Source organism: Cydia pomonella, chromosome 2, assembly GCF_033807575.1.
Source record: "Cydia pomonella isolate Wapato2018A chromosome 2, ilCydPomo1, whole genome shotgun sequence".
In the NCBI taxonomy this organism is placed as follows: Eukaryota; Metazoa; Arthropoda; class Insecta; order Lepidoptera; family Tortricidae; genus Cydia; species Cydia pomonella.
Genome location: NC_084704.1, coordinates 21512380 through 21528319, shown reverse-complemented (window position 1 = coordinate 21528319; position 15940 = coordinate 21512380). Strand labels below are relative to the sequence as shown.

Here is a 15940-nt window from a genome sequence, read left to right as displayed (position 1 = left end):
CATGCTCAGTGTAGGGTTCCGTAGTTACTCTTCCGTCACAATAAGCTAAACTGGAGCTTAAAGTATAGTAAATGGTTAACCAAGGGATGAAACGCGAGTTAAACAAATAGGCAAATTTGCATAATCAGTACCTAATTAAAGTCTTTTTACTATGAAGGGGAACCTTTTTGCAATAACTCAAAAACAGCTAAACTGATCATGTCCGCTATAGTTTTCATTTAAAGTCTTTCTTAAGCTCTACTTCCACGATTTATTTCATATTTTTTGGACCTATGGTTCAAAAGTTAGAGGGGGGGGGGACACATTTTTTTTTTTCTTTCGGAGCGATTATCTCCGAATATATTCAATTTATCAAAAAATGTTTGTTGAAGACCCCTATTAGTTTTGCCCTTTCCAACGATACCCCACACTGTAGGGTTGAATCAGAAAAAAAAATTCATCCCCACTTTACGTGTAGGGGAGGTACCCTCAAAAAAATTAAATTTTTAGATTTTATTGTACGACTTTGTCGACTTTATTGATTTATATATCCATGCCGAATTTCAGCTTTCTAGCACTAACGACCACGGAGCAAAGCCTCGGACAGACAGACAGACAGACAGACAGACAGACAGACGGACATGGCGAATGGCTATAAGGGTTCCTAGTTGACTACGGAACCCTAAAAAGGGATATACACATACTATTTACATAACCAGTTCCTCACCGAAGAGTATAACGACTATTACGACTATCGTGCTACAAGATAAAATAGCTCTGGCAACCTTTCTCACCGGCAGGAACACAACACTATGAGTAGGGTCAAGTGTTATTTGGCTGCGGTTTTCTGTAAGGTGGAGGCAAAGAGCATATAATCACTACGTGGGTGGAGGTACTTCCCCAGTTGGGCTCTGCTCTAGATCTGGAATGACATCTGCTGTGCTGTGCCCTACCACACAAGGCGAGATGACATTCACATTGCCCATACCTCTCTTTTGGACGTAGTTTAAGGACATACCCGGGTCAACCTTAAATATAAGGTGGCGCTACAATACCTAGAATACTTGAAAACAAAATCTAATCATAGACAGCGCACTTCACTCCGTTAATAACGCCTAGGTTCTTAGCTACTCTAGCGCTACTCTGGAGAGATTTGGCTGGACACTTTTGCAAACAACAGTTCGACCATAAGAGATTTCACTCCTTTTAATTCCACACTCCATACTTTTGAAGTTTGACAGTCGTTCTGGTTCATATTATAGTTCTGTGCACACACCAAACGACATCGACGTGCATAACAGTCACAGCAGAGATAGTCAATGATACAAATAAGAGTCTAAAAATAAGATTATAATATAAATAATACATACGATGCATAATTTGGATTCAGACAGTGAAGATGAATTGCCTCCAGGTTGGGAGGAAAAATCCACCGAAGATGGAAGTGTTTACTTTGTAAAGTAAGTTTCTTGTCTTGATTGTATTTTTATCGAATGTTGAGCAGATGAGTTCAATCATTATTCGTACAGGTAACAAACCAAGCAGATTTTATATTCTACTTATTCCAGTTGGTATTCTAGTTGGAACTGGAAATTCAAAGTACTCATTTCAATCAATTGCTTAAATGAAGATAACGAAAAACTTACTCAGTATGTTATTTTAATTAAATATGTGAATATTATTAATGTCAAATATCAGGAAGTTGAACATTATTTCCTTTTTCTGGTTCATTCTTCCTAACACTTTTTTGTTTTTCTGGGTAACAAAATGAAATGTTATATCTAGCACATGCATATCCAAGACTCAATGGACCCATCCACGTACAGGCCGTAAGAAAGTTATACCGAAAGAATTTCCCTTTGGTTGGTCGAAAACTGTAGATGAAGAGGGGAAGACTTTATATGTTCAGCAGGAAACTGGTCATAAGACTTATGTGGATCCCCGACTAGCTTTTGCTAAGGAAGAGAAAAAACATGTGCATGATTTTCGGCAGAGGTTTGATGCATCTTCAACTGCATTTCAAGTAAGTTATTATGATAAATGGTAAACTTCACTATTTGCCAAGGTTAGGTATTATTATTTTTTTATCTTTCTTACCAGATTTTACATGGTGTAGATTTATCTGGAATGTATGCCATGATAACTGGCTGCAACACGGGCATTGGTTATGAAACGGCAAAGTCTCTTGCACGACATGGATGCAAGATTTTACTGGCCAATCGGAATATGGAAACCACCCAAACAGCCATAGAAAACATTGTGAAAGAGACTAATGCTGTTGAAGAAAATTTAAAAGCCATTCAACTTGATTTGACATCCTTACAAAGTGTGAAAAAGTGTGCAATGATGGTGAAGACATTATTTTCAGAGTAAGATTTTCTATTTTATGAAGAGTTAGAGTAGAGTTAGAGATCCAAAACCAAGGTTTTTTTTTAAATATATTACTTCCTATTGTTTGTCACAATTCAAATTATGCATTATACAATATTACTTTTCAGTCATCTTGATATGCTGATACTGAATGCTGGAGTATTTGGTATCCCATTCACAGAGACTGAAGACAACTATGAGACAACATTCCAGGTGAACCATCTCAGCCATCTATATCTGGCCATCTTATTGGAACCACTACTTAGAAAGGGCTCTAAGGTGATTTTTGTTTCTTCTGAGTCCCATCGGTAAGCAATTTGAAAATAAAGTCAATTTTTTTTTACTTTATTGATAAAATAAAATTTTACATGTCAGGTACATTGTGCTTATAGCTAAGTCTTATAATTTATGTTGCATACTTATACCATATTATAATATCAACAACAAATATTTATCGAATCTCCGTTTTGCTGATGACCTGGTGATATTAGCCCACAGTGCAACCGAGCTCAGGACACTACTGCAAGAACTAAATGCACAGAGCCAACAAGTAGGTTTAGAAATGAACGAAGAAAAAACTAAAGTTATGACTAACTCAAAAAAAGTGACTATACAAATACATCATTGGAATATGTCACAGAGTATATCTACCTTGGGAAACAAGTATCTTTCACAGACTGCACAAATAAAGAAATAGCAAGAAGAATTGGACAGACATGGAAGAAATATTGGTCTATGAAGGATATATTCAAGAATAAAATACCAATGAAACTCAAAAAACTAGCCTTTGATTCATGCATACTACCCTGTCTTACATATGGCAGTCAAACATGGTCACTCACAGGAGATCTGATCAAACAAATTCAAGTATGTCAACGGTCAATAGAGAGAAGTGTCCTTAACATAAAATTAACTAACAGAGTTAGAAACATAGAGATAAGAAGGAGAACTAAATTTAGAGACGCGGCAGTACATATTTTAAAGCAAAAATACAATTGGGCAGGGCACATAGCCAGAATGAAAAATAACAGATGGACAAAAATAGCTACGAATTGGAATCCAAAAGTTGGCAAAAGAAAAAAGGGCAAACCAAAAACAAGATGGGAAAAAGACCTCAAAGAAACAATAGGAAAAAACTGGAAAGGAATGGCAATAGATAGACAAAAATGGAAGAAAATGCTGGACAAATACCTAAATATAATAGAAAAAGGCGATTCGGAAGAGGCCTAGGTCAAAAGACCTTACGAACATGTTCATAGGAATTGTTAATATAATAAGGAATTGTTAAATAGACTGCCAACAGTTCGTATAATAAAGGCTTTAATAATAATAATAAAACTTATAGTTGAGAGGCAAGGCTGAGATAGCAAACCAGTTTATATATATATATATATATATATATTTATAGTTTTACTCACTTGGTACAGTGTTAGGTTTCGAAAAAAGTATTGATGGAATAGTATGCATCAGACACTAATTTAGATTTAAGTTTTTTATTGAAATTTTCGTCGCTCGCCGCTTGTTTTAACTCCAGTGGTATTTTATTATATACTTTAGGCCCTACCATATGCATACACTTTCTAGACTTGGCAAGTTGCGTTTTAGGAGGATAAAGTTCATTTTGCCTTCTGGAACTCGCACCGCGTGCGTTGCCGCGAGTCAGAAATTGCGTTAGATTACGTCTTACGTATTTTGCCACTACGAATGAATAGCAAATCAATTATAAAAGCTTTAAAACTGGCAAAGCAAATAATAAAAATCACATCCATGTACAACTACTTTTGGTTAAGGTTTTTATTGTAAAAAAAATTGCGGGCCCATACAATCAATTTCAACTTAATAAATAAATCAATTAAATAACAATTATTTAAAACTAAATTAAATTAGATTAACAGAAATAAAATTTACTTGTTTAGGTACCTTTTATTTATAGTATACTAATGAAATGACAAGGCCAAAAATAATGTATGATGTCATTGTCTTGTTACCTTGAATAAAAAAATAACTTACACAGCAAATATAAAGCTGAAACTATTTACAAAATTATATTGAATTTTATTTCTTAGCCTATAGTTACATATTTCTAAAATACAGTAAGTAGAACACCTGAAGTTTATTATACCAGAAGGGTTGCAATAAAGAGTATAGCCCTCCCAATGGCAAGCAAACACTCCACTTTGCAACTCCGCAGTGCAGAGTGCAGCCAACTGTAATGTTTTGCCACTGTTTTAATTTTTTTTTTTTTTGGTGCAATTATTTACAAAAATATTATTTGATGTTGCACAAACTTTCCCTATATTAGTAGATATTTGGTTATCTTATTTTTCAGTTTTGCCAGCCTTAAGAACCTGTTTGCGCAACAAAGCCTTTCGATGTCTAAGGACCAGTACAGTGCAATGATGGCTTACAACAATTCTAAACTCTTCAACGTTATAACCGCTAAGGCAAGTGTAGTTATAATAAAATTCAAATATAATTCTATAAATAAACTGGGTTCACATATCCTGGTCTAGACCATAAATATGTACTACAATCATCTGGCTATTAGAATCTTAAACCGAAGTTAAATAACTAGGTACCCAAATGTTTTCTGGAAGAAATCACTATTTATAAATAAGATTAGTTTTGTGTATTTTTTAATAAGGTTCCTTATGGAAGAAAGCATAAAAATTTGCCAAGAAGGGACAATTTTTCGCCCAATCTAATTAAATAGTCAATTTAATCAGGTGGTGTGAACGCAAAAATTAAATTGAAGGACATTGGCTCGCCGATTCCCCTATGAAATTGTGAACGCCAATTTTATTTCTGATTAAATTTTCAATTTGATTATCATGTCTGGATGTTCTTTTGTAGTTCCAATACATCAACAAAGTTCTTACAGACAAAAAAAAGACATGATACACGTGTCAAAAATATATCTATAGCCGGCCAAACAACATTGTCAGTAAAAAAAGGCGCGAAATTAGAATTTTCTATGCGACGATAACCCTTCGCGCCTACATATTTTAAATTTCTACTGACAGAAATGGCTTGACAGACTATATCTCTTTGATCGAATGAAGTGGACAAGAGCATTATCAATATTATAAAAAATGCTATTTGTTTTTATAGTTTATGCTGATTTTAAAAACCATTATTATAAGATGACACTTACAAATGGAACAATTATTTTCAGATCCTGAGCGAGGAATGGAAAGGTAAAGGTATTTGCGTGAACTCACTGCACCCGGGCAACATGGTCTACACAAACCTGAGCAAGTCTTGGTGGTTATACAGGCTAGCGTTCATGTTTGTCCGACCTTTCACCAAGTCTTGGGTAAATGTTTGCTCATTTTATTTCAAAGTATAGACAGTCTTAAGTAAAATAAATAAATAAATATTATAGGACATTATTACACAAATTGACTAATAAGTCCCACAGTAAGCTCAATAAGGCTATAGGCTTGTATGGAGAACCGAGCTTGCTGGGGACCCTTAAGCATCATGGCCTTTAAGCATCCATCCATAATAAAAAAAAGAATTTGACATTATTTGTAGGACTTCGACCGACCATTCAAGGCATTCTTTAACTGTACCTACAAGAGGCGCCCATAATAAGGGCATACATGCGCAAATTCAAAATAAAATCCAGGAAATATCAGGAATATTTTACAACTGGACTCGGCTGGAAACTGGAAAGAACCGGAAGTAGCCGCTTAGGACCGCGCAAAATGGAAAATGTAATGAGGATGTAATCTACAAGATTACATCCTCATTACATTTCACAAAAAATAAAAGGAGTATTTGTTTTGAAAATGAACATTTTCGTTCCCCATACACAAATGGGAGCAGTTTCCCTCAATTTGCAATTTTGTGAACTTTTCGTCGACTCTCTCTGTGTTAAGCCACACCCTATTTCAAAACCAGCCATGGGTCTTTCAACAGGACTCAGCTCCTGCACATAAGGCAAAAACAACTCTAGCCTGGTTTCGAAGGAACAAAATTGACTTTATTGCCCACGAAGACTGGCCGTCCTCCAGCCCGGACCTTAACCCCCTGGATTATGCCATATGGCAGGTTATTGAGGAGAAAGCCTGTGCTAAACCCCACAAAAATCTTGACTCCCTCAAGCGGGCCATAGTTAAGACAGTGACGGAATTAGACGTGACAATCGTGCGTGCCGCTATTAGAAATAGAAATAGAAATCTTTATTGCGAAACCATGGTACATAATAGATGTTATATTAGAGTGTGAAAACACATGGCACCCTGTTAGGGCATTGCAAATAATCTTACATCTAGGTATTCTAGTTTCTATCATGTAATATGTTCTTAATTAAATATAAACAACATTGTCTAAACTTATTAAAGAATTAACTAAGAATTAAATAGTCGTACCTAAATTAACATTTCAGTACACAAGGTGTTAATTAGGGATATATAATATGCAATAAGGGAATATCATTAGTAATTACAAAATAAAGTTATCTTCCATGAACTCTTGGACGGAATAGTATGCCTTCTCCATTAAAAATAATTTTAAATTTGATATGAATGACTTTAAATTTTCTATGTTTCTAATTTTGTTGGGCAGTTTGTTGTAAACCTGGATGGCCCTGAAATAAGGGCCTTTTTTGTAGATATCTAAAATTGGTTCCGGGGGTGAGAGCTTATTATTTCGACGTGCACTTTTACAATATTCAAATAATTTTATATTCTTTCGGACAAAAGTTGAAATTTCTAGAATGTAGAGAGAGGGGAGAGTCAAAATTTGGAGTTTGGTGAAATGTTTCTTAGAGTTGTGCCCGCTCGGTCTTTAAAAAGAGCGCTCCGATCTCGGTCAATCGGTCAAACGAACTAGTTCGCTCTTTTAGGTCCTTTAGTTCCTTTAGTTCAGGAGCAAATCTCGAGATCTGAATGAGTATGACTAGGTTATATCTTGCTCTCGCTCGCAAATAAACAGAGCGAGAGCGTGAGAGAGCGAATTTCTTGACCTTGACTCATTCCGATCATTCGCTCCCGACCGATTTGTTACTTGGTACTGAGGGCGAACCACGTTCGACGTGTTGCCTCTCTGTCCCACTTGTAAATTCGTACGTAAGTGTGACAGGGAGGCCACCCGTCGAACGTGGTTCGCGGTAGGCCCGCTGACATACCGACTACTGAACTAAAGGACCGAGACCGATTAAGAGCGCTTAAGATGAACTAGTTCCTTTCGGTCTGTGGTGGGATTTCATTCCTTTTAGTTCTTCGGTCCTGACCGACTCAAGCCTAATGTTTCTTGCAACTGTCGGTTTGTTGTATATTAGTTAGTATGCGGACACATTTTTTTTGGGCTATAAAGAGATCATGAGCGTCACTGCTATGACCCCATAACATAATACCGTAACGTAACCAAGCTTGAGCGTAAGAGTGATATGCGGACAACGCGCACTCAGTATGAGTGTTTGACTTTAGAATGCTCAGGGCAAAAAGGAAAGTAGATAGTTTTGATTTTACTTTTGATATATGTTTTGTCCAGTTGATATGAGTGTCAATAGTTATTCCTAATAAAGTGCATTCTGTGTCTTCATTTATTTTTAGATCCTGCAACAGCGGTGTTAAATCGGTAGGCTTTTTCTGATAGGGTCTGAATTGTATTATCTTTGTTTTATTTGTATTAATTATTAAATTGTGTTCCTGTAACCAGTCTGTGATATTTGTGTAAGTTTCCTTAATGTAGGAGTAGTCATTGGAGTCGTTGTCATGTCTAAACAGGAGGGTCACGTCGTCAGCAAATATGATACATTTGTGGTTGGTTATTTTAGGAAGATCGTTTATATATATTAGGAACAGCAAACATCCTAATACGCTACCTTGGGGGATAGAACTATTGATGGTGTGCCATTTAGATTGCTGTTTTATTAGTTTGTCGGAATCTTTATAGTGATGGTCTATTAGTACGAACTGTTGCCTATTGTTAAGATATGATTTTAACCAATTATGAGCATCGCCACGAATCCCGATTTCATACAGTTTGGTGAGTAATATTGGGTGAGAAACTCTGTCGTAGGCTTTGGACATGTCCAACAAAAGACCAATAGCGTAGTTTTTAGTTTTAAGGTGTTCCAGTATTCCTTGGATAAATGTGTAGACTGCTAAGGTGGTTGATCGATTTTGGCGAAAGGCAAATTGGTTCTCTTCTAATAAGTTGAACTTTTCTAGAAAGTTATAAATTCGGTCAGCCATGCATCTTTCAAATATTTTTGAGATTGTGGGTAGAAGAGCGATTGGTCTGTAGTCGGCAATATTATGTTGTTCTCCGCCCTTTTTTAAAACTGGTTTTATAGCTGCTATTTTTAATTTGTCAGGAAAGCAACATTCATGGAAGGACTGGTTGATTTATAATGTGATCGGTGGTGTTGGTTCGTCATTACATGCCTTTATTAGAGTTGGGGGTATTTCGTCAAAGCCGCAAGTGCATTTGTTTGGTAGGTTCTTTATAACTCTTTGTACTTCTAATTCAGTGACGGGCTGAAGGAACATTGATTTGATGGATGGGGAAGGACAAGGGCGACCACGGGGCTGATTTGTGTCCGTGCTTTGGCCTACAGAGCTAAAGTAATCATTGAATGTGTTAGCGATGATCTGAGGATTTTTAATTATAGTGTTTTGATTTCTTATTTGATTAATGACTGGCCTCGTCGTTTGAGGGCCTGTGTCAAAGCCAGAGGAGGCCATTTTGAATGATATTGTCATATGTAATTCCTGATTTTGTGTATTTCATTTTAATATATAGTTTATTCAACTTTCGTTCGTATATTTTATGTAGATAAAGATTATTGCCGTAACATAATTTAGTAACCAACTAGGTATATACCCATTACCCAACCGTCTACACCAATAGCTATATACATATATATATATATATACCTATGTATGTTTCCTTCCAGCAACAAGCAGCCGCCACGACTGTGTACGTAGCCACGGCGGCGGAGCTCGAAGGCGTCACGGGCCTGTATTTCAACAACTGCTTTTATTGTGAGGAGTCCGCTTTATGCAGGGACAAGGATATAGCGAATGAAATCTTCGCTTTATCGCTAAGAATGATAGAACAGCGCGTAGGCCCCGATGGCCTTCAGAAATATTTGCAGAAATATTGTCCACCTAGCAGTAGTGTTCAGGCTTAAGATCCGTTTACAAAGTGTATAAAATAAAGAACCATGATGATGTACGATATCGAACGTATGATTTATATACTTACAGTACATCATGTTAATATTGTATCTTGTAGCACGATAGTCGTAATAGTCGTTATACTCTTCGGTGAGGAACTGGTTATGTAAATAGTATGTGTATATCCCTTTTTTACTGTTCTAGAGAGTGGTCTAAAACTAGACTAAGAAGTAAGTTTTTTTTGCATTTAATTTCAACGAGGGTGCGGGGTGTTAGGGTCGGCAACGCGCATGTGACTCCTCTGGAGTTGCAGGCGTACATAGGCTATGGAGACTGCTTACCATCAGGCGGGCCGTATGCTTGTTTGCCACCGACTTAGTATATAGAAAAAATACTGATATTTAGAAGGGAAAAGGTGCTAAAATAAATACTGTATTTAAAATAAAGTTCAGTAAATGAATACTACCTTTTACAATAATTATACTTACTGTAAATTGTGTTTGATTGTTTCTACCTTTAGTTATAAACCAAACCCCCGAACGTCTGACCTAAGGGTGTACTACTTAATTGTTATGTGCGCGACAATAGCAATTGCCTATCGTATCGGCTTTAAGAACATTTTCATCACACTTGCGCGAAAAAGATCTTATTTCATGCAGGTGTGCTGAAGGACAAAGGCCTATTTTGTTCCCGTGGGAGCTATAGCTTTTTTCTAATTATGTCACTTATTCATACAAACCAAGTAGCATAAATGAGTTTTACTTTTAAAATACTGACATTTATAATTTAATATTTTTGTTTATGCTCAAATTATTTAATTTGATTAATTTAACAGCTGATTAAAATATTTTTTACATAATTTTCAATCGTGGCTGAATGCCAAATAGGTCTGTGCCTTCAATGCCTCACCTGCCAAAAAATTAAAAAATGGCGGACGAATGTTTGATATGTCACCGTATTTAAGAATTATTTTGCTTAAAATTTAGTTTTCTTTTAAATATGTAGTTCTTTGCAAGTGTGATGAAAAACACTGTGGGTAACTCCGGGGGTAAGAATATTGCCGACTCGGGTCTCTAATTTCCTCCAGCCTGCGGCTGTCGAAAATTACCACCCTCGTATCCAAAGTTTCACTTACCCCCGTCGTTGCACAATGTACTATTGTTATAATCGACAGTTAAATTTGAACTCAGGGAAGTCTACATTTTTGCCACGTTGAGCGCAATAATACACTCGGCGTCAAAAAAATCGCACATCGCAATAGTTTGCGTTCAAGCGGTATTAACCGTTATATTATGTAAGGAAAAGTATGACTATGTGGCCTTATTTGAAAGGTAATTTAACCTTATATCGGAAAATGCCATAAAATTCATGACATTTTCCATAAAAAAAGAAAATTTACAGGAACAAAAAGAAAAAAATAACTTAAAACTAAACTTAAAACCTAGTGTTTCCTCCCCTGGCCCTCCGCGTAGCTTCCAGGCGATCAGTCATGGACGTGATGAGTGTTACGATCCGTTCTTGAGGAATGTTGTTCCACTTCTCAATAACTGCGGCTTCCAGCTCGTCGATAGTGGCTGGAGCAGGATCCCGCGATCGAACACGTCGCACATAGGGGTAAATTCACGATCTACGCGGCCAAAATTATTTTTGTATTTTCAGGTGTAATAAAACATGTTACGAAGTCAAAACAACTGTTTTTGTTACAAAAAATATATTTTTTAAGTAGTTCTTTATCATAATTGAGCACTTCTATACAAATTTTACGTTGATACAAGATGGGAATTAGCTATTTGTATAGGTACAGTCAGCATCAAAAGTAGCGGATGAAACAAGGCGCCAAAAGTATCTGACATTCCGGATTTTTTTTCGAAATAGAGATAAATTTCTAAAATTCGCACTCAAAAGTATATCTTTTACAGTCTTAGTTATTCTATATTAAAGACATCACTTTTTGTTAAGCTGTTACAGAATGGTAGATACTTATGAAACGTTATTTGATCCGCTACTTTTGATGCTGACTACATATATAAAACAGAACAATAAGGTTTATCATTATTTATTATTTTAAATGGTCAATTAAACACTCGCAATGTTTTCTTCTTCACTTCCTGAAGAGCACTCTGGGTTTGGATCAGCAGACAACAGCATTCCTAATGTCTCTGGCAGGAAAGTACTGTGCCCCCTTTTTTTAATTTTTCGCCTACAGCTCATCAAAGGGTCCGAACTCAAGAGAAGCCGGTTGAAGATGTCTCTGTTACAGCTTTCTCTTGAGAACTTCCTTGCGAAGTCTAAACGATAAGACCGGAAGTGCTTGTTGCGCGCTTCTGCGGCTTCTTCTGTCAGCTGCCCGATTGGTAATAACGCATTTTTTATAATTACTGCGCCATGCACAAGAATTTTATGCATCGTGGGGGTCATGGGATGCCACCCGTATAAACTAACATAATTCAGCAGTTGCTTTTGCGTAATGATCGTATTTTTCTGGGTCGATTTTGTGGCCACTTGAGATAGTCTCTAAAATGACTTTTAATCGGTATATAAGCTCGTAACTTATTCCTGTGATATCTGATGCCACTTTAGGGTCCTCAAAAAATCTTCGGCTTGTGTTGCCGAAATTCGCCTTTGGCATATCTACTAGCAAACCAGTTTCAGTTTTGCAGCCAAGTGTGATTGTTTTTTATAAATCTGTCTTCTTTATACTGTGCTTTACACCATCTATTTTTCATTTCTGACTTAAAATAGGCAAAATTTCTTTTAATATCTCAATTCTCAGCCTTCACCAGACAAAAGTCGATCTTTCAAGGAACACAGTTTTTCATCCAAAGTAGGTAAATTTTCATTTTTCAAGAGATCAAACATATGTGTCCTAGTCACGATTCTCATTCCTGACGTGTTTGGTGAACCTAAAACAAATAAACATTTCATTTAAACTCAATAGAAGAAAAAGTGGATTTTCATGCAATATGACAAATTATTTTCAAAGTATGAAAATTATGCATTGGCGGAAATATGCGGAACCAAATTTTTGGTTTTCTAACAAGACAAACAATAAACTACATATTTAAAAAAAAAACATAGCCCGATCTACCCCTAAAGTATAACTATTTAACTAACGAAGTTTTTTTTCTTGCGAAAAACTACGTACAAAAACGGCCCGGCATCTAAGCTTTAAAATACCCTTAAAAATAAATAAATAAAAGTATTTTCTATATAATCCATAAATTACAAACCTGTTGATTCAGAATCCATGATTTATTTCACTATTGATCAGTCAACACCATAAAATCACACCTTCAAAGTTTTACTGTTTGGAGAGCGCCGAGAACAAGTAATGTACGCGAAGTAAAGTAACACGATCAAATTCCGACTGATAAGAAACTGACCAGAACGCGCAAACGGGGGTGGGGGGGTTTGTTATCTACCCGTCAAAGGGTCATCTACATCAGGTAGCCCTTATCACAATGGTATTTGTTGTTTTGATAAATGGACTTTTGCTGGCCTCGTAGATCGTGAAGTTACCCCTATGTGCGTCGTTTCAAGTCATCCCAGAGACGCTCGATGGGGTTCAGGTCGGGGCTCGTTGCTGGCCACTCCATTACGGTGATCCCGACCTCACGCAGGTAGTGCCGCAAAATCAATGCAGTGTGGCAACGGGCGTTGTCGTGCATAAATTGGAAGCCAGGACCAACAAACCCAGCGTACGGGACCACATGTTTTTCCAAGATCTCCATAATGTAACGGCCAGCAGTCAAGGATCCCTGACCGCGACCACCACCAGTGCGGGAAACGCAGACGAGATCCGTTTTGCCGTCCACGGAAATGCCGCCCCCGTAGCTGACAGTTTCTTCGGTGCAGGCTGGTGTGAACCGCTCTCCTTGCCTCCTGTACACCCTCCTGCGTCCGTCATTCGTGTAAAGGCACACCCTCGTCTCGTCGGAGAAGAGCACATTCCTCCATTGCTGCAACGTCCAATCCTCGTGCACTTGGGTAAATTGCCTTCTGGCAACAACTGGAACAAGAACAGCTTGTTCGGGCTTCAATTGGGGGCCCGTGCCAGCTCTTCGGGGTAACAGTTTCTTCTCCCGCAATCTTCTGATTGTGGAGACGCTTACTGCAGTTCTTCGAGCTGCTCTAAGAGCAGCTCAGCAGCGGTCAGGAAGCGGCTTCGCAAAGAGGCCGATACAATGTACCGGTCGTCTCTAGCGGTGGTGCAGCGTCTTCTCCCAGATCTAGGCCTCCTGATGTAGCCACCAGTCTCCAGGAACCGCAGTAAGACTCCTCGCACCCGGAAACGGCTTATGTTTAAGCGTGCAGCAACTTGATACTGCCGAAGTCCGTTCAGCAGCAGTGCCACTACTTGAGCTGCTTCCTCTGGTGTCGTATCCATTTTCTGAAGGTTTTTCTTTCTGCAGGTGTTTGGTAGTGTCCTCGGTGACCTCTGGAGAGCGAATGACCCATATGCAGTGGACGTCTTCTCAATTCCCCTTCAGGGGATTGGCGATGCTCTTCGGGGCGTTAGCCCCCTGCAGCGGTGTCAAAAACCGCCAGCCATGAATCGATGTTCGTCGTGGTGGGGCCTCGGATGAGACCCAATGGTCGTGTCCGGGTTCTTCTCACATCGGCGAGATCAAGCCAGCCAGCTGGGACCCCGTTGGGGGAGGCCCAGCCAGAGATCATCAACGGGTGCGATCTCGCGCGGCAGACCCCTGTGGTCGGGCGGGCGCGCGTGGTACGGCGCTATGCCACGAAGATGGCTCCAGCGCGACTGGTCCGCGCGCTCGAACAACCGACCCGCCAGGTGAGCTACGAAGTCCCGTAGCGGTTCTGCTCTCAGGTCTCGGGCTATGACGTCGTTCCACACATAGCGAGGGGCTTCGGCGATGGTGCGTAAAGTGAGCGACTGCTGAGCGTCCAGTCGCTTCCTGTTGCACTTTCCCACCAGCGCGTACCACGCGGGGCTGCATATGTTAGGCGTGTTCGGACGTAAGTCTTGTACACGCCTAGCTTCACGCGTAGCGATAGCCGGGACTTCAGAACCGGGGTAAGTAAGATGCGTGCGGCACGCGTCTGGGCGATCACGTTCCTGACGTGAGGGGTCATGGTGAGGTGGCGGTCTACGGTCACCCCAAGGTATTTCACCATCGGGGACCACTCGATGGCCTGCCCCAGGAGTGTGAGGCGCGGTGGCTGGCATCAGCACCTTGCGGGATATAGCAATCGCCTGGGTCTTCGACACGTTGACTGACAGCCTCCACTTCTTCAGCCATGAAGGGAGGGCCTCTAGAGCGCACTGGGCTTTGTGCTCTGCGTGTGTTAGGTGGATGGACGACGCGATGTAGGCAGCGTCGTCGGCGTACAGTGCGAGCGTAACGCCCTCGCTGACCGGGATGTCATCGGTGTAGCGCCCATAACACACGGGCGAGAGGCAGCTCCCTTGGGGCACTCCGGCAAGGATGATGCGGTCGGTTGACACGGTGTCTTCTACCGCCACGTGGAAGCACTACTCGACGCGGAGTAGTAGACGTGGACAGCTTGTAGAGGAGGCCGGGGTGCCATACGCGATCGAAGGCCTTCTCCATCTCCAGAAGAACAGCGACCGTATGCTCCCTCTTGTTGTAGGCTGCTGCAGCGAAGTGCAGCACGCGGGCAAGCTGGAGCGTCGTCGAGTGTTCCGGACGGAAGCGGAACTGTTCGTCGCGTGGCTGAATGTGGGGCGTCAGGTGAGGCAGAAGCAGCTTCTCGAAGACTTTCGAGATGGTAGGCAGCAGCGTGATGGGTCGATAGCTCTCAGGACAAAGAATATTTTTCCCGGGCTTGGGAATCATGATGATGCGACCCTGCTTCCAGAGGCGCGGGAAGTGGCCGGTCCGCAGGACTCCGGTGAAGAGCCGCGCCAACGTCGCGATGGCTCGCGGGGGCAGGTGGCGCAGCGCCTCGTTTGGTATCGGTAGGCCTCGGTCGGGGCCAGGCGCCTTCTTCAGCGGGGTGCGTCTTATCATCCTCAGGACTTGGCCCGGTGTGAGGATGATGGGATCTTCGTCTGGAGCTCTGGGCGTAGCGAAGTAATCCGCCAGGTGCTGCTTTACAGCTGCTTCATGCTCAGTGTCGTCGTACGGATTCGGCCTGAACTGCGTCTCCAGGTGGTCAGCGAAAATCTCCGCTCGATCTTCTGCGCGGTAACGTGGGGTACCGTCACTGGCGAGAAGAGGGCGGATGGGTGCTGGTCTTCCTGTTACTCTGCGGCACAGTCGATGGATGTCGTTCTAGTCCTCACCAGCTGACTCGATGTACTCGAGCCAAGAGTCCTCGGTGTAAGCCGCGAGGCTTTGCGAGATCTTCTCGGCGAGAGAGTTCAGCTGGGACTTCATGGTGGGACATCGTGTGCGCTGGAATTGTCGACGAAGTTTCCTCTTCCTCTCGATGAAGGTCAGGATAAAAGCGGGGACGCTTAGCTTGCG

At 40.4% G+C, this 15940-nt stretch overlaps 1 protein-coding gene across 2 annotated transcripts; it reads left to right on the top strand.

Annotated features, from left to right (window-relative positions):
• Positions 1-1019: 1019 nt before the first annotated feature.
• LOC133534631 (WW domain-containing oxidoreductase) lies at positions 1020-9976 on the top strand. 2 transcript variants are annotated; one of them, XM_061873844.1, is made up of 7 exons: positions 1020-1439; positions 1765-2002; positions 2080-2348; positions 2478-2657; positions 4679-4793; positions 5525-5665; positions 5887-6284. In XM_061873844.1, the coding sequence occupies exons 1-7, from the start codon at positions 1351-1353 to the stop codon at positions 5941-5943; spliced, it is 1089 nt and encodes a 362-aa protein (XP_061729828.1). In that variant the 5' UTR covers positions 1020-1350; the 3' UTR covers positions 5944-6284. The 2 variants fall into 2 exon arrangements, with proteins under 2 accessions (XP_061729828.1, XP_061729827.1); XM_061873843.1 differs by lacking the exon at positions 5887-6284 and adding an exon at positions 9260-9976 and having other exon boundaries at positions 1021-1439.
• Positions 9977-15940: the final 5964 nt, after the last annotated feature.